This window comes from Haliotis asinina, chromosome 14, assembly GCF_037392515.1.
Source record: "Haliotis asinina isolate JCU_RB_2024 chromosome 14, JCU_Hal_asi_v2, whole genome shotgun sequence".
Lineage (NCBI taxonomy): Eukaryota > Metazoa > Mollusca > Gastropoda > Lepetellida > Haliotidae > Haliotis > Haliotis asinina.
The window spans coordinates 26916777-26939898 of NC_090293.1; the positions used below are offsets into that span (position 1 = coordinate 26916777).

The window sequence follows — 23122 nt, forward strand, 5'->3', positions numbered from 1 at the left end:
TCAGTACACAGGGTTGTAAGCATGCCACAGTTATCATGACAAACGACACTCGGCACAATTGCTCCTTTTATTTCCAATAAATACACCATTTTGGTGTTGTGAAGTCTGCCACTGGTTCCCTTATGTAATGGCGCCACTGCCCGGTAGTGCATGTGCTATCTCATCATTTGGCAGCAAGTCTAGCACTGTATGTCCCCAGGTTTTTCTGTAAATCAAAATATCGACCAATGAATGATATTTACTGTTGGGTATTGCTGACAACCTTACTGTATCCATGGATACTTAATTTATACTGTAAAACAAAACATCGTCCAATGAATGATATATACTGTTGGGTATTGGTGACAACTTTACTATACTTTACTATATTCCAGCAATATCATGGAAGGGGACGCCAGAAAATGGGCTTCACACATTGTACCCATGTGGGGAGTCGACAACTTTACTGTACCCATGGATACTTAATTATACCAGGGAAACTGGAACAGTGTTGTAGATTATCCCCATTTATAGGGCAAAATAGTAAGAATTGGCACAGGGATAGGGCTATGCGACAGATGAATGTCACGTGGGCCTGTTTCACAAAGCTATGGTTGCCCTACCTGGTAAGACAATGTTGCCCAATCGTGACCTGCGATAGCTTTCCGAAACGTCCCTCAGGACTTACACATATTGTTTCAATTCTTACTCCTTAGGAATTAATTAGTCCATTTATACTGCGCTAAACCCACAGGGACAGTATGCTGACAGGGCAGAGAGTTCATTATTACCCCGGATAAACCAAACCTTCTGAGGCGCTAAAACCTTGTAGTCACATGAACTATCCTACCAGGTACCCATTTTCTGTTGGGTGAACAGATGCAATCTTTTTACAGACACACCTGACTAAGGTGAGATCACATGTACTTTCATATGACAATTAACCAAAGTCCAGCTATATAGTCAATGGAACCAAACACCAAACACATTAAAACAGACTGTACAAACATTAAGTGTGGATACACCCATTTTGTTAGGGTCTCCAGTGCCAGTGTGGATGGTGAACTGGTGTGTCTCTCAATCTTTGAAGGACATTATTTTCCATGCTGCCTAGCCATTCCTGCAATGCTAAAGCCCTAAATGAAGCAAGCCTTTCTCAGGTTACTATCTAACTGGGGCTCCTTTTTAGTTTAAATGGGTTTGTTTGTTACTATCATATTTACATATATTCAGAAATTAAGCGTTAGTCAAGGTGTTCATCACTATTACACTTTGTGTGCAATGTGTCAAGTTTGGTATCTCATGGATTATACGCACACATACCAACAAGTTTTGATTACTCACTGGCTAGTGTCTTTTCCATGAATTTAGTCAGCTTTGGGATCCTCTTTTCCTTTATCATCAGGTAGTACTTCCGGCTCATGCGTACATGAAAGCCAATGTATCGACCCATAGCGGCGTAGTTCTTTTCAGTTAATGGACGACGCTGAAAATGGAGTTGGAATCCTGTTACAACAAGGTGGAAGGAAAAACATTCTATTGATCAGGTTCCTCTAACGAACTTAAGGCGGCACAGTTGGTTAAATCTTCCACTAATCAATGTGAAAGTTCCGGTTTGATTCTCCAAAAATGCAGTGTGTGAAGCCTTTTCCCTGTGTCCCCAACACTGATATTGCTGTAATGTTGTTACAAGCAGGGTAAAACACTTTATCCAAACTGGTTAGTTAAAAGTTAACAGTGGTTTGTATTCAGTTTAACAGCACGCTCGGCAACAAACCACTGAAATGAACGAGTCAAGAACAGGTAAACTGGTGGATGATGTTGTGAGCAACAATCCACACATATATGGTAGCATTAACATTGGAATCATTTACATATAATACTGGTTTTTAGCCCCATCTTATGCTCAGCATCGATTTCTGACGATCAACTGACCTCCCACATATTCATCATTTTAGGCAGCACTCAGCAATAATACAGCTATAGGGTAGTGCTCTGTAAACCATCCAGTCCGGACCAGACAATCCAGTGATCAACAGCATCAGCATGATCTACCCAAGAGGGATACAATGGCGTGTCAACTAAGTCAGCCACCCTGACCATCCAATTCTGTTTGTTGGGTCTTACCACAAGCATGGGTTACTGAAAATCAATTCTAAACCGGGTCTTCACATTTGTAGCAAGACCATACTCACCCTGCGCCATAGATAAAAAGTGGCATATTTCTGGTAGAAGCTGCAATTGCGCACCATTTGACGTCTGTTTACATATCGAAGAACCTTCACTTGGGTAGGGCTGTGTTTAATAAGAAACAAATATTCAGGGATACTTCAGGCTGGGGAATATTAGTGTGGCTGGAATATAAAAACTGTGACTGTAAATCTTAATACATTTTTACAACCTGCTAATAGATAGGTAGCAGGTTCACTCGTTGCACCAGGGTTCTCCACATGGATACAATATGTGAAGCCCATTTCTGGTGTCCCCCACCGTGATATTGCTGAAATAGTGATAAAAGAAGAATAAAACTGATTCACTCACTCACTCATTCAAAGTTAGGGACATTGCTGTTCCATACCTATTGGGGTTCGATGGGATGATATCATCCTGGTTCGATTCCAAGGTTAGGATTAGTAGTTCTTCAGCATGATATCAGTCAAGGCTTCGCCCTAAATATCACACACTGGCATAATTTTGGACTTTCCTTCAACACTTTACTTCACGTGGCTTTATCCAGTATAAACATTGTGGGGACACCAGAAATGGGCTTCACACACAATCACTGTACCCATGTGGGGAATCGAACGCGGTCTCCATCTGACAAGTGAACAGTACCTCAAGGATATGCTACAGCCCAGGGCCTAGATTTTTGAAGCTGTACTATCGCTGAGATAGTGGTAAGTGCCTTAGTTTAACATTAACTTATGACAGTCTTAGCCCTATGAGAGCTTTAAAAATCTGGGGCCAGTTCTTTACAAAGCAGATTAAAACATGGTAACAGTTGCCATGGGATTTACATACTAAACTGGGCGATTAGTGTTAACATATATCTCAGGTGTAGACTCCTGGTTAAGGTATTTGATATCCTACATAGGTACAATGTGTGAAGCATACTGGTATCCCTTGTAATATTGTTAAAAGTGGGTAGGGGTTACTCAATCCTTCGCGTTAAAACTGTGAACAAGCAATATTAATTGGACCAGACAATGCACTGATCAACAGCATGAGCATCAATCTATTGGAGGAAGAGGACATGCCATGATATGCCAACCATGTCAGCGAGCTTGACCACCTGTCAGTCACTTAGAACTTTCGTTTTCCAAAGTTTGGAAAGTATGAAATAACTCACGTCAGTTTAAACCTCCCCTTTGTCATTTTCAGGAACCTATCCAGCTGCCAGTCGAAGTAGCGGATAATCCATGTCTTCATGACATACTGGCCTGTAAATGGATGCACAGCTAGTTACAGGCGGTTGTTTATTATTGGAGGCAACACTAAGCATCCTCTCTTGAATAAATGACCATTCACTGTGTATGCTGTCTGTGCACTGTGGCAAATGACTTGTCTAAAGTTTATTCATTTCATTTAATATGGAGTTCATGAGTTTAGTTTTACGTCGCGACAGGGACACCAGAAATGGGCTTCACACATTGTACCCATGTGGGGAATCGAACCCACATCTTTAGTGTGACACAAAGTTACACCCATGGACTCCTCAGCATTTAATATAAAACACTGACACTGAAGAACTTTGGTGAAAAAAGATATAAATGTATCAGAAAACCGAACTAGTATAATTTTTCTTCACCAAAGTCCCATGTCCTGTTAAACATGTCACGTTCCTATAAAAGTCTAATTATGGAGAAGAATATGATTGACACAATATATAGTTATGATTGAACAATATGGACTTATATCAGAATATGATTCCTATAAGTTTTGCAAATAGAAGAGAAATCTGCACAAAGTATCAAATAAGAGTATCAGGAACTCTTAATATAGCATGTAAAAGCAAAATGAAAACAAGAACGTTCACAACACAATAAATTGTTGCCTGGAATTACCTGACCTGCTAGTTTAAAACATACTGATGCTTTATAAAACAATACATCCACATTGCTCTGTAAACACAACATATTTATACTGTGTTGAACATAGCAACTGATTGCTTCAGATTCCTGTCATGATAGGCATAGCCAAAGCCTGAAAAATGTCGGAAGCATAAGGGGCGATAACTCCCATCCGCGTTACTTAAGCAAACGCTCTATAAAAATTCTGTCACTTTACAAAAGAAATGTCAGAGTAAGGGGTGATTCACATGCATCACTACACACTTAAAAGTACACGAAGGGATGTGCTAGTATTCAAGCAACTATACTGAGGTAAAAATGTTGGTAACTGGTGTTTTTCGATTAATTTCCGAAACCGAAAGCATATATATTGAAAAAAGAGTTTTGATTGTGATTTTTGATCATGTTGCTAAAGCACCAAAAATATCCACTCATGCGTAATTCGTGGAAAAATATCCCACAGACCCAAACGTGTATATCTGTTTACAGTCTCAGTGAGTTGATTCGTTTTGTTATCTCAAAGGACTGGGAAAAACTGGCACCACGTGTCATTTTGGACATTAGTTTTAATTTTATTATTGATACAAGGGCAGTGGTCCATTCTAAATTCAGAAAATGGCTAATACTCCTGAAAATGGCCCATTGTCAAAGCTCCCATTCACAATAACTGTCATGGTACGCCAAATGCAAAGATGGATGCTCGTAATGTCAGCCACTGGTTTTCTGATCCACTTACTCCATTACTGAAAGACAAGCATCCGGATTGTAGTGTTAATCAACATACATTGAAAATTAATACTAACTTTTCTTTGGGACCTTTGGTAACCTCCTTCTGACCTTGATTGATCTTCCATGCGTCACACTTAGTGCCACCATCAAAATGAAGACAAGCGCCAAAGTCTTCATTCTAGAATTAAAAGGAACATTATGTTCTTAGAAACAGTGTCTGATACATAATGGAAAGTGTTGTCCAGTGTAACATTTTTTCCCAAACTTCACCTTCAGCAGTATAACTGGAAAGAGAGAGAGAGAGAGAGAAAAGGAGAGGAGAAGGGGGCAGGCCTTCAGCAACCCATGCTTGCCATAAAAGGCGTCTATGCTTGTCATAAGAGGCGACTAACGGGATCGGGTGGTCAGGTTCACTGACTTGGTTGACACCTGTCATCGGTTCCCAATTGCGCAGATCGATGCTCATGTTGTTGATCACTGGATTTTATGGTCCAGACTCGATTGTTTACAGACCGCCGCCATATAGCTGGAATATTGCTGAGTGCGGCGTAAAACTAAACTCACTCACTCACTCCATTCTCTTCCCACAGTGGTTACTTGTCATATCTTCCTACGTAACCTCTGTTCTAATACGACCCTTTCATGGTGCGAGTGTTCAAGACTCGTGATTGGAGGCAATCAGATTTAGTAGTACAATCAGCGACCTTGTTTCAAAAGTTATCGTTCGCAAGATCTCGGTAATTTCCGGATGCATCGTGAAAACTAGAACCTCTTCCAAAGCGCGATACTCAAATGTTTCTTCTAGACAGCACTCAGTCATCTCATATTTGTTTCTCCACATTGCTTGAATTTGTCAAGTTGAATCTAGGTCGATGTAACACGTGTTCTGATTGGAAAGAAAAAAAGGGAGATAAATCTGCTGCCATTTTTTGCCGCTTGGGTATTTTATGAGAACCGCGAAATATGGCCGTATTAGAACAGTTCGTAGGAAGATATGACAAGTAACCTCTGTGGGAGTGTGTGTGTCACGTCATGTAAATATTTCAATGGCAGCACATTTTGTAGGTAAGCGATTTATTCTTAGCTCTGTGAATTATTTGTTCACACTAAGACAGTACAGTTTTTTAAAATTATATAGATCCGCAGAAAATATACTAGTGTGTACATAAGAAGCATCGAACAAACATGTTGGCATCGGTATTCTGTTGATGTAAAAAAATCTGGATACCATCCGCCACTATAGACCGATCCAGTCTGTCAATCAAAACTGGCGCATGTGTCAGTTTCGGCCAATCAGCAGTCCGGGTGCGCTTTCGTGGATTTGTCAGACATATTTCCAGGGTTAAGCAAAACCAGCATTGTAGTTACAAGGATTGTCTGTGTTTACTGCATTTGCGAAGTCTTAAACTGCTGTTTGTTGTCATCTAATTGGTTGTGATTTTGCACATGTGCGAAGGGTTGGAAATTCGTGCAAATTCTCACCTTCGAGCAGACGTAGGTTTCGTGAATGATGATGTCGACATTAAACCGATCGTGAGGTTCGCCTCAATTTGTTTTGTCTTGGGCGCACTGATTTTGTTGAAGGTACACATCAAATCGCAACAATATATAATGGATATAGCGAATGTGAATGGTATAATTGGAAGGCATCGCTTCAGATGCATCGTTTAACGTTTTCAGTCAATACTGGGCATTGAGTTGGTAGACCATAGAGCTGAAAAAGCCGTGACACAATGTAAACAAATCTGACGGCGATCTTATTTAGGTTAGTGTCGACCAAAATAGCAAAACGTGTTACATTAAAGAACAGTGTGGTGGGTATTGTTGCATTCGCACGTAGATATTCTTAAATTTGTCACACATTTTAGGTTTTTCAAGTTTAAAAAGCACAATCTGAAGGCCAACTCTGCAGTACACTATCTGGGCCAAGATTTGTTAAGCTCTCTTAGCGCTAAGATAGTGATAAGGGCCATTCATTAACATTAACTTATGACTATTTTAGCGCAAAGAGAGCTTCGAAAATCTGTAATTTAGAGCAAAATATTTGAGGAGCAACAACACATTTTTATTCAAACGGACAGTGTCAGCAGATGTCTGTCACGCATTATCCAAAATATCAAAAGTATTTCAAACGAGTGTCTTTAAAACAATGACTTAAATATTTCGGAATTTCTTTAAAGACTTGGGACCTTAACCCCCTGGATGCCGAGTTTTTTTTCAGGCGCACATTTTCATAAGGTTTGAAAAGTGAACGTTGTGCGAGATTTGCGCTCGCGTGTTCCTGGATCTGCGGACGAGTATAAAATTATACAGAAATGTAGAATATTAAATTTCCTATCCGTTGGTATAAATATAATTGGGGCTACCTCAGGGGTTTGAGAAAAAGACACTGCTAAAAGTTGTCCAAAACTTTTGAGTGTTCAAAAACAGTAAATTTCTCAGTTTTTTATCGTGCACCAATAAAAGCACTCTGCTACGATTTTTTTTAAATTTGGCATCTTTACGGAAAGTGTGAGCGAAGAAAATACAGCTTGATATCTTAACGACATAAGTGTATATGGAATGGATGTATGTGCTAATGCATAACGTCATTAATTTTCCATCATTATTAACGGAGTAACAGCCACATTTTCAAACGTAATGAAATAACTGAAAATAATGCGACATTTTAGTTGACGTCACGGCATGTTTTGTGCATTTTGTGACGTCGGAAAAAAACTACTCTGGTTGCTGATTAGTAATATATCTAACCTAATTTCCACTCAATGTGTAAAAGGTCTCGGCTTCTGTGTCAGAATTCAACACTTTTTAGCCAAAATATAAAATGAATGGTTTTATCACTGAAACAGTGTCCTGAATATATCAACAATTACAGGGTTTTACTACATATCTTATTGTCAGCACCACGCGCACCTGCCTAGCATCAATTTAGCGTAAATGAAAATTTCACAACACCTGAATATTCACTGAGTATTCAATTAGGAAATAGACTTTTCTTTTGGGCTTGCCCAAATTAAGACATGACCTGATTTATATATTTTTAACAATTTTCGTATAAATATTGTTTGAGTTAGACATTCTGCCATCAGATATATTTTAATCGCATTTGAACTGACTTTATTATCGAAAAACAATGACAATGAATCATGAAACGTTTTGACAAACTCGCACCCATACTCAATTAATATTCATAATTGTTTTGTCTATAAAAACGACACAAACCAATACAATGAACAAGACAATTCCTTTAAATAGTAGTATGAGTGCCCCTACATTTCATAAAATGTACAAATCATTTCCATTAATATTATCCGTTTTACTTATAAGTTGGAATTAAATCGCTGTTTATTAACCTGTTCATATGAAACTTCAATATTTGTCCCAACCTATTGAATATTGCACATCACAGGAACTAAATCACATGTTGCAGTAATGGCTACGTGTGATCTTCCAACACTTGTGTAGAGGCGTAAAATGTGGTATAGTACACTTACTGAGGCAATTTCCCATGTAAATATTATTCAAACAATCAAAAGCTTTCAAAGAATAAAAACGGATACCTTACATCCACACATGATATGGTGTTGAACATGGATATATGTAGATACTGAAATCAGTTTCATGAAAAAATATCGGAACGATGCGCAAAATATACATCACAATACTAAAAGTGCAATCGGAATGGTATGGGCATTGTGTTTACTCTTGTTCAACCAACCTTCACCTCAACGTAATTGCCTAATATGTGCAACAATGTTGACGTGTGACATCACTACCGATTTCTTTCAAAATGGCGGCTTCTCTGAGAAGGGTACGCAGGATTTTGCGAGGACTTTTTGCTTGATTCAGGGATCTTTTGTATATAAATGTGAGATGTAAGTAATCAGAATTATTCTGACTATCTGTGTATTGTTATATGTTCTTATCGTTTACATTTTAAATGACGGAAGAAGCCAGAAATGCCGATAAGTACCGTTGTCGTTCTGCGTGATTTTGAGTCAGTCATGGCGTCACGCTGCACTAAACGTTTGACAGTTTCTTATGAATTACCAAATGCTTTCATTGTATCTATTTTCAATTTGCTATTTTTTTTTTGCTACGATACTCTTCCCCCGAATATACTAAGCGTATTGAGCCATTGTAAGCAATGATTAGAGGGCTGGATGTTGGAAAATTTCCGAAAATGCTACGCAGTGTAAAATTGGATTTTTTCTTTGTTTACATTTCAGTCAAGCAGTACTGTCTTTCGAGCACAGCGTTCGTTTTCATACAATGTATATTTCGTTTCATTTTGTCTAGACAGTTGGTATTGGTGACAAAGACCATTTGCAATTTGATTCTAAGACGCTTGGGGAATTCAGTGATGCATTTGTCGCAGCTAACTATGAAGTATACATAATGTAATAGGCTTCTGAATACCGGCCTTCTTGAAACGTGATTTTGTGAACACTATCCAATATGGCGGAAAGCGCACTTCGGCGTTCGTGTAAGTGTATTTTCGAAAACATCCAACCGATTCTGGGTACATCGGTGACGTTTCAGAATTATCATTCCTGGTTACATGAAAACTTGATATCAGTGATCATTAATATGCTATTTTTGAAATTCATTACTCCCAGTAATTATCCCATTTTCACATTTCAAAACATATAGCAAATAATTCTGTGAATCTCGATTTTGTACAGTTTGAAAAATAGCGACATATACGATGAAGCCTATTTTGAAAGGCGATTTTAAGCACTTAAGCTTGGTCTGAGATAATAGTGGATGGTATAAAAAAACTGGGAATTTTCCGCAGAATTCAAAACTGTGAAGTATTTATATATGCGTGGTATATTTAGTATTTTATTGGACTTCCAAGTGTGGTATGTAGAGGAAGGACATATATGTCCCTGTGGCATCCAGGGGGTTAAAACTGTTGAACTGAATTACCATCGTCTTTCTGGATCCAGACCAAAACAATGCGAGAAGAATAGTGACGTTTTGGAATACTGGACAGACGGAATGAATAAATTGTATTTCTTAACTAGGAGAACATTATTTGTTTTGAATTTTGTTTTGGAATACTGGACAGACGGAATGAATAAATTGTATTTCTTAACTAGGAGAACATTATTTGTTTTGAATTTTGTTTTGGAATACTGGACAGACGGAATGAATAAATTGTATTTCTTAACTAGGAGAACATTATTTGTTTTGAATTTTGTTACAACATAACTTTTCTACACGTATGGGAGATTCATTAGTGCATTATAAAAGTAATACAGTCATTAGAACTGCCATTATAATTAAATCATTGGCAATAATAGCAGGGTATGTGTTCTTAAGGTATGGTGCATCCCTTAGTAAACGTAGAAAGGTAAACAATACATAATAAATTAATAAATTATGAATAATTATGTGATTTTGTTTGCATTAGTGTGTGTGTGTGTGTGGAGACAAGTAAAGTGCACTAAGTAGTGGGTGGGGGATACGTTTTCTGCTTTTTCATTAAAAGGTAGAAACCCATGTTGTCACATTATTAATTTAAGTAAATTTTGAACATCCCATAAGAAATAAAGGCACCAGAAGCAGCGTTGACAATCTATTTATAGATCTATAACGAAACGATCAACGTCGTTAACATGTTGTGTACATGGTTTTGGTAAAATTACGATGGGAATTTCAGAGGAACAACATATTTCAGCTACCCTTCCCATGCTAGTATCTCAGACGGGCGTGAATTGTCAGACAGATCATTTGGTTCGAGAGAAAATACGCTTCCTACTCTCATGCAGCAACTGGCCGGGAAGAGTTTTCATCGGGCATGTAACTCCATTTCGCTCGCCAATATACCATCTGTCAACAAAGTTATGTTAAAAATAAAATACCATGAAAAATAAATCACTCACAAACGACGGATACCAAAGTACCACAAGCAGAATTCATCCAAACCGTCCTCAATAGCGAAAGTTTCGCCGGCGCTGACGCCATTGTGATTAGCCAGTGGTTGTCCGCCCTACCGCCAGAAAGTCGACGGCTTATCGGCCCTGACTGGATCGGTCTAAAGCTCTTTAAACGGTAACAATGTCTAAGTCTTTTTCGCAAAATCTATCCACCTCCCTACGAGTAAATTGCCCAGCACGATTTGAAACAAATACTGTTTTTTTCTTCAGATTCCAATTTTTTTGGAAAAAGGTGTTGAACTGTTGCTCAACAGGTGTTCCATTGGACGTCACTATGGAGAGAAGGCTTACACGCAACGTTGATGCTCAATATTCGATATTTATAACCTGACGCCCCATGAAGTCATACCTGCATTGAATATTCTTTTTAAATGTCACATGTTGTTATAATGCCTTAGTTTCAGCTTCTGCGCAATATATACATCGTACAGCTGCTGCTTTTCGTAGGGCTATTTGAAGCATGACACCCGGATTTGCATGAAACAAACATGGCGGATTGGTACTGGATACTTTGTAGGTGTACTAACACGTCCCTAAATACGAATCACAACAATCAAAGCAAAATTCCAAGCCTCAAGTGGGCATCATCTACCTTTCTCCGTGATTCTCGAAAGCCTGCTTGGCAAAAGAAGATGCCGGCGTGCGTCGTTTCTTCTTTAGTCTTCTCAGCGCAATCCGAACCCGTAACGGTTAACTACTATGACGTACATCCTATTACGACCAATCAGCGCTAACCTCCAAAAAATCAGCGGGAGTTCGCTCGTGCGACTTCAAAGGATAGGTTTGTCAGGGAAACATGCAGCGTAGATCAAGTTACATCTGTTGCTATGCAATGTTGTTCTGAGCTAGAACCTGCTATACAATTTTGATGCATGTGTGGAGTGTTTAGTAGTATGTTTAATAACTTCCCATATAATTTAATTTGATCATATTTTCACAGGTCGCATCCTGTGATTTCATTCGTGCCTAGACTGGTACTCTGCCTATGCTACGCTCAGCAAGCTGGCTACACAAAGTACATTCGTAACTACTCGCCTCTTTAGGTATATATTAACTACTAATCTGCAAGAAGGCCATCCGGCCTGCCGGAATGACCCGAGTAGTTACGAATGCACAAAGTAGTGCAGCGATAGCGCAGTGCGGAATAGGGCAGGGGAACCAGTCTAATTCGTGCCGAGTTTACTAACCAGAGTTATCGCCCCTTCGCATAGGACGATCAACGTCTCCGCAAAGCTAGGTATTTCGCATAGAAGGTGTCAGTTTGAAATTTTTAATTTGAATTTCACTTTATGATCAAGAGAATAGTCAAATGAGAAATAGTGTGAACGGAGTTGACTGTACTAAAACATGAAACGGAGGGGAAGGACTGATTGTTTGGTTCTCAGGTTAACTATGTCGTGTAGTTCACAGTAAGTTTTAGAAATGCAAACAAGCCAAAATATCTGTCTAAAAATGATTCAAAAGTGGTGATCATTTCTGACAACCATACGGTACATGTATAGTTCTGTTGAGCAATAACGTTATTTGTTCAAGTTGGAATACTGTACATCGAGTACACAGGTAACATACATAAACTGACGATGTCCAACCTGGATCTGACTTCACAACATATGAACAGGGCTATAGTAACGATATGCACAATTAGATTTAGTGAGTGATTCAGTTTATATTTACACCGATTTAGCAATATACCAGCAATATCACGGCGGAGGACACAAGAAATGGACTTCACACATTGTACCTATGCGGAGAACCATACACGTGACAAGCAAACGCGCTTTAACCACCAGACTAACAGTTTTCGGAGACAAAGCACATTGATTGATTTTCAAACTTGAGAAACCCATCAATTTGCATTATGCGATACATGTGACATTTCTATAGGTTTAAATCAATTTAATACGCCTTCATCGTATAACAACCAGTTTTACTGTAACTTCGGAAACATCGCTCATTATCCCTGTATTTTTAAAACGAAACCTTGAAAAAGATTGAATGAACACGGCAAATCCACATATCCTTAAGACGGTTTTTATCACAAAGGGTAATATGTAGGCCATCTTAACCCCGTATGTAGTCTATGTACATAAGTGTACCACACAGACACACTGAAGGCACGAGCATGAAGGGAGTACCTACCCTGTTGTCTCTCTTACTGGCGGTCGTCATATGTGAGTATGGTTCTCGTCGCATGTGCTTTGTCGTAACTTTGAAAATATGTTTTAAAAAAGTAGCTTCATCTAATTCCATAGTGGATCTGGGAACATATGGCTCCCCAGGGCCAAGTTTCACAAAGCTCTCGTAACCCTAAGATCTCGTAACTATTCTCGAAGCATTCGTACCTCGTATACTGTAACATAGGAGGTACGAACGCTAAGAGAAAAGTTACGAGATCTTAGACTTACGAGAGCTTTGTGAAACGGGGCCCAGTTCCCGATAGTGTTTCGAGCCAACTAACAAGGATCAAGGTGCGTTTGAACAAAGAAATCTCGGACCTACGACACACGACCTACGTCGTGGCGTATATCATCGTAACGTCATCGTAACATATAGCACAGGCTTATAACAGTACAAATACTAAGGTGAAGGTAAGACTCATAGTTTAGCATTGTGTGTGAGTTTGGTTTTAAGCTGCTTTTAACAATATTCCGGCAATATCACTACGGGAGACACCAATATCGGCTTCACATATTGTACTCATCTGAGCAATCGGACCCGGTCTTCGGCGTGACGAGCGAACACTGTAACCACAAGGCCACCCAACGTCCCTTATTTAACACATACCTACGACAGACAGGTCTCAGGTGATCGTAACTCTCATTTAAAAGATAATCTTGTAGCAGTTGTAGAGAAAATGTGATCGTAACTCCCATGTATATCTACTACAGTCGTACAGCTAATGTGATCGTAACTCCCATGTATATCTACTACAGTCGTACAGCTAATGTGACCTTAACTCCCATGTATATCTACTACAGTCGTACAGCTAATGTGACCTTAACTCCCATGTATATCTACTACAGTCGTACAGCTAATGTGACCTTAACTCCCATGTATATCTACTACAGTCGTACAGCTAATGTGATCGTAACTCCCATGTATATCTACTACAGTCGTACAGCTAATGTGATCGTAACTCCCATGTATATCTACTACAGTCGTACAGCTAATGTGATCGTAACTCCCATGTATATCTACTACAGTCGTACAGCTAATGTGATCGTAGCTCCAGTGTGTAACATAGACTAATGCCAGTCGTGGAAATCTAGCTTTGTGGAAATCTATAGTACCGCCCCGGCTGTCGTAAATCCTATAGTGAAATATAGACAATCGTAACGCACTGATCGTTTAGAGACGAAACCCTGGTAATCGCAAGTATGATCTGACTTAGGGTTTATCATGACCTGAGTCAGTTTGAGAGTATTTATTTAAACACTTGCCAGACAACTTGAAACGAGGACATGACCCTGTCGCTATAGAGCTGAAACTCCTCAAGGTGTCTTGTGTGTTGTCGTTAGGTTCATTACTACACTACTCAAAAGAAGTTAAGGAGCTCCCCTTGGTTGACCGTACTTTATCCGTCATGGCTGGCTGGTGTTGCAGCATACAGAAGTGTCATTGGGGGTCTTCCGTAATCTGTCTGACTGGTAAAAATCATCAAACTGCCTCATCCAGTTTTCCTGTACATATACTCGAATATTGTGATTAAAGTCACGTGTCTAAGGTGTGACCTCATAGGTGCTTCTTTGGGGGTAGGGCAGAAGACCTAGGAATTCTCAAAAGTCAAGCTGCCTAACACGGTCACCCATCCAAAGACTCTCCGTGCCCAATGTTGCCTTCATATTCTTTAAGCAGATGGCGTTTATTTAACATCCTTATTTGTAACGAGATCTGTGATTTTTCCAGCCGCACTTTTCACTTAGACTTACAGCTGTGTACTCGCACGCACTCATGCACGCACCAGCTGTCCAGACTGATTCACTTAGACGCGACCCACTATACCCGAGAATATCTGGGTGTTCAGCAATCCATGCTTGTAAGAGGAGACTAACGGGATCGAGTGGTCAGGCTCGCTGACTTGACTGACACAGATCTCCAGATACGTTTTCAAGCAATTGGGTATTTACTCCTATATCTATTTATGTATGAGTAATTTCATTTTTTGGGAGTAACTAGCATTTTGTATACTCCCACCAGTTAAAAGAATTGAGTTTCATATCCTTATTGGGTAAATATCTATATAGACTAAAAGTTTTTAGTAATTGTCATATTGCCAAACATTTGGCATCCATTTCTAAATGCTGAACATGGAAGTCATGTGACTATTAGAGTAAGCCCCGGACAGTGGCTGCGGCTATAATAGTATATGTATATATAGGCATCACTTACCATTAGCTAATGCTGTTGTAGAGTTTGTCCACCAGGACGAATCGTGCGCAAGCCAATTTAGTTAACTGAGTAAAGTACACAAGTTATTGTAGACCTATTGGTTTTTGAGTGATTCTTATGGTGTTTTTATTTATTTATTTATTTATTTATTTATTTATTTATTTATTTATGTATGTATGTATGTATGTATGTATGTATGTATGTATGTATGTATGTATGTATGTATGTATGTATGTATGTATGTATGTATGTATGTATGTATCTATGTATGTATTTATTTGTTTATTTATTTATTTATTTATTTATTTATGTATTTATTTGTATTCCCAGATTTGTAATTAAGTGAGTAAATGTGATTTTTATGGAGTACAATACGCAAATACGCGCCTTATCTGCATCTCTGTTGACACATGACATTGTATCCTACTTGCATAGATCGATGCTCACTACTGTTAATCACTGGATTGTCTGGACGAGACTCGATTATTTAGAGATATATAGCTGAATTGTTTACTGAATGACTAACTCACTCACTTCCAATATGTTTACTCATGACCCACATGACTCACACCTGTGTCACCCTGGCAACACTCGTGGTAAGCGTCGCCATCTTCATCACTTTTAATGATACAACTTAAACCCAGGTATTAACGCCAACGACGTGTGCAGCGACCATTATGACGCTGCGTGTCTGGCGGCCATGACGTCTCTGTACGTCAACACCTCGGCCTACTGGTTCGGGACAACGTACACATGTCCCCGTGGAATGAACGGTACGTTGCTATGCCAAAACAAGAAGCCCTCCCGCACGTCCCTCCTGACACGACTGATGGGGGACGCTGCCACCGACACAAGCGGCGTAGACTTCGTCGTCAACGTCACGTACACACTTACAGTGCCAGGTATGTAATTTGACAACGACAGTTATAGCTACCATGACTACTGCTACAACGACGACGACGCAGACTCGCCTGTACCTGCATCTTGTTAACCGTTGTTTGTCATAAAAAAAAGGTGCTGCCATAAACTTCGACTTTCTAATAGAAACTGGGAGATGGAAAAATTAACCAAAGAAAACAGATTTTATACCGTATGTGATTCACATTTGATTGGAGATGCGTTCCACTATTTATTAAAATGTAATTATTTTTCAGACATGCGTAAATCATCTTTAAAAGAAGCTTATTGTTCCTGACCAAATTTGTCAAAATACCGTCAACTTTTTCAAGTAAAATATGAACTTTTAAAAATGTATCCAAGTTCATTAAGACTGTTTGTAAACACATAAACTGATCTATCATCAGTCACCTTGCACATTTTGTATGTACTTCTTTGTTCTACTCTTGTACCGCCGATGGTGGATTATTTTGAGTTATATACGAATGACTACTTATATCATGGTCTTTCTTCTCTTTCAGGAGACGGATCAGACCGTGAGTGTTGCCCAGTATTTTGTTGTTGTTGTTGTTGTTGTTGTTGTTTTATGATCTGGTCAAACAGTCTGTAAGGTTGAAGTTAAGAGGAATTATGAGGTATTCAGTTGTTCAGTATTGCTACCTGTGATTAACAATTCTAATCAACGTAGGTGCTCAGTAGTCTGGTATTGATTTACAATGCTATACAACACAGGTGTCTAGTAATCTAGTATTGCTGTCTGTGATTCACAATGCTATACAACACAGGTGTTTGGTAACCTAGTATTGCTGTCTGTTATTTACAATGCTATACAACACAGGTGTTTGGTAATCTAGTATTGCTGTCTGTTATTTACAATGCTATACAACACAGGTGTTTAGTAATCTAGTATTGCTGTCTGTGATTCACAATGCTATACAACACAGGTGTTTGGTAACCTAGTATTGCTGTCTGTTATTTACAATGCTATACAACACAGGTGTTTGGTAATCTAGTATTGCTGTCTGTTATTTACAATGCTATACAACACAGGTGTTTGGTAATCTAGTATTGCTGTCTGTGATTAACAATGCTATACAACACAGGTGTTTGGTAATCTAGTATTGCTGTCTGTTATTTACAATGCTATACAACACAGGTGTTTGGTAACCTAGTATTGCTGTCTGTTATTTACAATGCTATACAACACAGGTGTTTGGTAATCTAGTATTGCTGTCTGTTATTTACAATGCTATACAACACAGGTGTTTGGTAATCTAGTATTGCTGTCTGTGATTAACAATGCTATACAACACAGGTGTTTAGTAATCCAGTATTGCTGTCTGTGATTAACAATGCTGTACAACACGGGTGTTTGGTAATCTAGTATTGCTGTCTGTGATTAACAATGCTATACAACACAGGTGTTTGGTAATCCAGTATTGCTGTCTGTTATTAACAATGCTATACAACACAGGGGTATACCCAGGATGCAGCAAGATGGTGGCAGCGCCATTGACGACCCCAAAATCATTCTCCATCAACCCTCTAAGCAGCATCGTCTATGCCCCATTCGACCTGCGCGAGAAACCGGAAGTGACGTGGCCAGGGGAGGCAAACGCCTTCTACACTGTCATGCTGTACGACGCTGGCTTGTATTTCATGCATTCCTTGTACATCAACGTGAAGGGCGGCAGACTGCAGGGTGGAGATGTAAGTGTACAAGTGTACATTCCTTTAAACAAACTGATGTACAATAGATACGTCACTGGCCCACTAGCCTGTGGCTAGTTAAAATCCGGTCAGGCCACTAAATCTCCACCGTCACTAGCCCGGTTTTCATGGGGCTAGTTTCGAAATTCATATATGGGCTTGTGAATTATTGTGTGGGCTTGTAACGTTCAGGGATAGCTAGTCCGACTGGCTAGCAATTTGGACACTCTATTTCGCTCGCTGGTACAAAAGTACACTGTATGTGACACTCTCAAGTCACGAACACCTTTCAAACTAAATTTCTTTACGTTGATTTTTGTAAGATGATCGCAAAGCACCAGGTCAATAGTTTCTTTTCTACGTGAGTTTACTGGTATAATGTTTATGGGCTTTGGCCTTACATGCATGAATGCACTGGGAAAAAAGGTGAATAGGACGGCGCGGGGGCAGGCTAGACTTTAGGTTACTTTTTTCTTAGATCCTCGTTTATATAAGTGGTTGGTTGGTTTGTTGTTTAACTCCGCACTCAGAAATATCCCAGCTATATAACCACGGCCTGTCAATAATCGGGTCTTACAATCCAGTTATCAGCATCAAAAGCATTGATCTACACATCAACGCTCTATGGAATACGATGACACCCGATCCCGATAGTCGCTTCTTACGACAAGCATGGGTTACTGGAGACCAATTCCAACCTGGATCTTCACGGATTTGTATTAGTGATCACTGATGTACAAAGTATCCAGTGTACACAATGCCATTTCTTGCAGGTGATCGCTCCCTATGCCGGCCCGAGGATACCCGTGAAAAGAGATAACCCGTACGTGTGGCTTGTGATGAAGCAGACGACGACACTCGACGTTGCCAACGTCAACAAAATCTTCGCGTCTCTCTTTGACGCTGACTATTCAGTGTACATGGAAGATGTGATCTCTCGTCTGGCCTTGTCATGTGAGTATCGTGGGTGAAATGGGCTTCACACAATGTAACCATGTGGAGATTCAAACCTTGTCTTCGGTGTGACGAGCCAACGCTTTAACCAGCTGGCTACCCCACTTCCCCGTGGGGCGTGAATGTATGGTGTGTCAAGTGAAATTATGACATAGTCCTAATTGACTTGATTTGATGTTGTACTCCTTTTCTACGGGAGAAATCTGTGTCAGATCTTTCTGTAGTGTAACTCCGTGACTTGAGGTTTAAGAGTAGTGCAACTCCCGTTCAGAAAGTGACGTTATACCCCTGTCACGTGGATGATGTTGTACCCCTGTGTCACGTGGATGATGTTATACCCCTGTGTCACGTGGATGATGTTGTACCCCTGTGTCACGTGGATGATGTTATACCCGTGTCACGTGGATGATGTTGTACCCCTGTGTCATATGGATGATGTTGTACCCGTGTCACGTGAGTGACGTTATACCCGTGTCACGTGGATGATGTTATACCGTTGTGTCACGTGGATGATGTTATACTCCTGTGTCATGTGAAAGTACTCTTGAGCCATGTGGGTGATGTTATACCGTTGTGTCAGGTGATGAAGTACTCTTGTTTCACGTGGGTGATGTGATACCCCTGTGTCATGTGGGTGATGTACTCCCGTGTCACGTGAGTGATCTAATTTACACTTGTACATGTGTCACTTGGGTGATGTTATACCGTTGTGTCAAGTGATGAAGTACTCTTGTTTCACGTGGTGATGTGATACCCCTGTGTCATATGGGTGATGTACTCTCGTTTCGAGTGGGTGGTGCACTCGATGGTGTACTTCTGTGTCACGTGATTATATGGTCTGGCATGCAATAACAAGTGAGGTTATCATCCGAGGGCGCGGGCTATTAAGCAAGGTTGTGCAAGAAACATATCCCAGAGTGCTCGACCGAATTCATAGGATATTTTCACGATGAGATAGTGTTTTTCACTGAAAATGATTCACAAATGAATGCCAGAAAATACATTGTTTGTGTCTTGTCAGCGAAGTCGTACGGTTTCAACACCTTCCGTGCCAACACCGACGAGTACGCCGCCGTCTATATCAGGAATCTTGGCTTCCTCAACGTGTGTCCTGTCCACTATGGCAAATGTGAGCTGGCTTCAAATCTTCAAAAAATGTTCTAACAAATTCTGACCATGACTGCGAGATCACGGAACTCCTTGGTTCAGAATTGAGATCTTTCACAATCTGATAAAATTCAGATTTTATTTATTGCTAACTTTAAAAAGTTGACCTCAGCCAGTCTTAAAGTAGCTTTTTCGATCTCAGTTTGCGACTTTCATCCTGACTAACTCTTGAAAAATATTGATTAAAAATTTCAAAATTGCTTAAAACTTGAAGTCGAATCATGTGCAGTCGACCGAACTCTGTGCAAAATAGCCACTGGCACGCCAGCCCGTGGCTAGTAAAAATCCAGTCGGGCCATTAAATCGCCACAGTCACTGTCCCGAGGGCTAGTGAATTTTCATGAGGTCATTTTATAAATACATCACTCTCTCCGGCACATTAAGTTTTAATATGCCTTGAAATCAAGTTAGTTCAGCATATCATGTTTTCTTATTTATTTGTGATGGCACTTTATGAACAATGAATTAATATCTCACGTTTCAGGGTTAACGAGCTATATCAGTCAACGAGGGGGACTACCGTCTCTGTCGCTGCCCTTCGACCTCAGTGTCTCTATTGACGTTACCTTTACTGCACCAGCTATCAGCTACTGGTCATGCGACGTTCTGTACTCGAGAGGGTAGGTCCCTCCAGATACCCAATATAACAACCTCAGTAGTTATAGAACAGAACAATCCGTGAAGATCCTGGTTAGAACTGAGCTACATTAACCCATGCTTGTTGTGAGAGACGACTCGTAGGATTGATTGGGCAGTCTCACTGACTTGGTTGACTCATGCCATTGGTTCCCATTTGCGTAGATTCATGTTCATGCTGTTGATCACAGCATTATCTGGTCCAGACTCGATTTTATACAGACTGTCGCCACATAGCTGGAATATTGCTGAATGTGGCACAAAACAAAACTCACTCAATCACTAGAACAGAATAGTATATGATGCACTGCACAACCGAAGATGATGTCACAAATTCAGTCTGTCTAGGTATATATGATCTGTTAAGATACACGGAAGTCAGTATACTCCCAATGCGTAGATCGATGTTCATTACGCCAATCACAGGATTGGTCAAGAATTTGCCTGCAGGTGACTTATTTATAAAGCTGGAATAGCCGTGAGCTAAAAATCCAACATAAGCCATGTGGGGAATCGAACCAGGCAAACGCCTTAATCACTAAACTACCTCGCTGAATGAATACCATGAAATGCCAGATTGAACATAAAAAACACAAATATCGCACCCACATGTTCCAGTCCCGTCAACATCACCGTGGACTACCGGAACATGGATCTGTTGGGTGCCGTGGAGGCCCGGAACACCCCATTAGTAAATTTGGTTCCCACGGAGCTCCGGTATGCTCCTCCTGCCATCACGCTGAAAGGTGAGTGAACCATTCTTAGGCGTAATCTTGTTATAATTACTTATGGATAGATAGAGGCTTATAGAATTAATCAAATTAATAACTAAACCTAATAACTTTCTGAAAACCCCATATAAATACAAGAAGCCCATTCATGGTGCCCCCCGCCGTGAGATATTGCTGGAATATTGCTAAAAGCGGCGTAAAACTAAACCTACCCACTAACTCACCTTTCTGAAAAAAGTGTAACTGTCCCAGAGGGTGTTGATAGGCTAATTAGTGCAAATGTTTGTTCAGTATGAAAATGTTTTCTTTCCAGACAAGCAGTACACCCTGCTAATGTTCGACCCTACCCCCGAGTTGGGTCACACCAAACAGAACGCCTACATCCACTGGATGGTCGTCAACATCCGGGGCACTGACCTCACTTCCGGTGACGAGGTGTATAAGTGGCTACTACCCATGACAACAAAGCTGAATCAGCTCTACCTGTTTGCCTTGTTGGAGCAAACGACACATATTAGCACCACAACGCCGATGACCTACGCAGGAACCAATTGCCGTGCTACAGTCAAGTTCAGGTACGATGAAATACGCATTAACTTTACTTCTCAGTATCGTCCTTTTGCCCCTCCAACTCTCCCACGCTCTCAAGTCTTCATGCACTCTCGATCTCCCTCTCTCTCTCCGATACACATTCCCAATCACACACAACATACTCACTCCCTATCTCTCCCTCACTCTCGCACTCAGCAACACCCAAAGCAGAAGGTTGAATTGACAGTGCATGCCAATATTTATATCCTCCCGCCTGTTAGTTCTACTTTGAGACGTATTGGTAATGATAATGAACAAGCCTCCACGCTGAATTAAACTGTTCATCTGTCAGTAGGTAATCTTGCGTGCACAGAGAGGTATCACGAACTGTGCTCTGTTTTGTCCCTTCAGAAAAAGCAGGTTCTGCTTCTACTGTTTGACAAGTATTAGATCAGCCAGGGCAGTGAACGAGTTTGTGACAAGCAGGCGGGGAAAGTAATCTGGACGAATACACTTGGTAGCTACAGGTAGATTGACGATTAAGCACGTGCAATACATGCTGACCGTGCCATGAAATCAATACCGCTACTGTTTCACACGTGTCTGGTAGAGCTATTTAGTTCAGCAAGACACCATCAGGACACGATTCCCACGATGAAATTGAACTTTTCAACATCTGGATGACACGCTGTTTCCCTCTTGTTTCAAATGCAATGTTCTGTAGGGCGTTCCCACACATGCAAATTGGGGTCTTTTGTCAGGTCGGGGCTATTTCATACTTGTCAAGCAGTAGTAGCGGTTCCTTATTCTTGAAATTCACATTATGCTTGGTTTATTATGCCTTGTCAGTACGCGTCGTTATGCGAGTGCAGTAATCTTGAATGCAATATCCAACTATTTCACCTCACCCTACAACTTGCACTTACTCTCAAAACTTTGCAACGTACAGGTGCAAGTTTCGGACTGGCGACTTCATCCGTGACAACAATCTCTCCCTCGTTGGTCTTCGACATCTGAGAATCATTCCCGACACCTACCAACAGTACATGTCGTACACCGTGGCCAAGTTCCAAACTAAGGCAGAAGCTTGTTGGGGGAGCGCTCAGACCACTCGACCTTGTCCCACTTCCGACAAGCACTCGACCCCATCTGCGCCGATCGTTGGCTAAAAGTGTTTCATAGCTGCGGGCCCAATTCTGGACACAACTTTGCGTGTTCCATAAATGAAGCTAATGAATCAATGCAGTTATCTTTGCGAAGGAATTCTCCGGTCCCTCACGCTTACGTGGGGAATTTCTGTGTAAAACATAGGAAATAACCAATGTGATATTGTTCGGCCTTCTTTCCGTTGAGTTAGTGAGTTTAGTTTTATGCCACACTCAGC

The 23122-nt window shown here is 40.4% G+C and overlaps 2 protein-coding genes across 2 annotated transcripts; one reads left to right on the forward strand and one right to left on the reverse strand.

The window, feature by feature from the left end:
• Positions 1–179: 179 nt before the first annotated feature.
• On the reverse strand, positions 180–4955 carry LOC137260736 (egg-lysin-like). The gene is made up of 5 exons (XM_067798316.1): positions 4853–4955; positions 3329–3419; positions 2175–2274; positions 1324–1465; positions 180–205 (listed from the first exon to the last, which is right to left on the reverse strand). Exons 1-5 carry the CDS (start codon positions 4953–4955, stop codon positions 180–182), a joined length of 462 nt encoding a protein of 153 aa, XP_067654417.1.
• A 7873-nt stretch (positions 4956–12828) lies between these two features.
• On the forward strand, positions 12829–22975 carry LOC137261871 (uncharacterized). Its single transcript, XM_067799677.1, has 10 exons — positions 12829–12894; positions 15757–16014; positions 16531–16545; positions 17484–17719; positions 18493–18673; positions 19695–19802; positions 20325–20460; positions 21095–21222; positions 21521–21782; positions 22688–22975. Exons 1-10 carry the CDS (start codon positions 12846–12848, stop codon positions 22905–22907), a joined length of 1593 nt encoding a protein of 530 aa, XP_067655778.1. The 5' UTR covers positions 12829–12845; the 3' UTR covers positions 22908–22975.
• Positions 22976–23122: the final 147 nt, after the last annotated feature.

What these genes read in the sequence shown, in the direction of transcription:
- LOC137260736 (XM_067798316.1), bottom strand. Translation starts at nt 4,955, where the DNA reads ATGAAGACTTTGGCGCTTGTCTTCATTTTGATGGTGGCACTAAGTGTG. An exon ending in CTTTTTATCTATGGCGCAGG is followed by an intron (nt 1,466 to 2,174) that starts GTGAGTATGGTC and finishes CTCCATTTTCAG; the next exon opens with CGTCGTCCATTAACTGAAAA. An exon ending in CATGGAAAAGACACTAGCCA is followed by an intron (nt 206 to 1,323) that starts GTGAGTAATCAA and finishes TTTGATTTACAG; the next exon opens with AAAAACCTGGGGACATACAG.
- LOC137261871 (XM_067799677.1), top strand. Translation starts at nt 12,846, where the DNA reads ATGAAGGGAGTACCTACCCTGTTGTCTCTCTTACTGGCGGTCGTCATA. An exon ending in CTTACTGGCGGTCGTCATAT is followed by an intron (nt 12,895 to 15,756) that starts GTGAGTATGGTT and finishes ACTTAAACCCAG; the next exon opens with GTATTAACGCCAACGACGTG. An exon ending in GACGTTCTGTACTCGAGAGG is followed by an intron (nt 20,461 to 21,094) that starts GTAGGTCCCTCC and finishes CACATGTTCCAG; the next exon opens with TCCCGTCAACATCACCGTGG.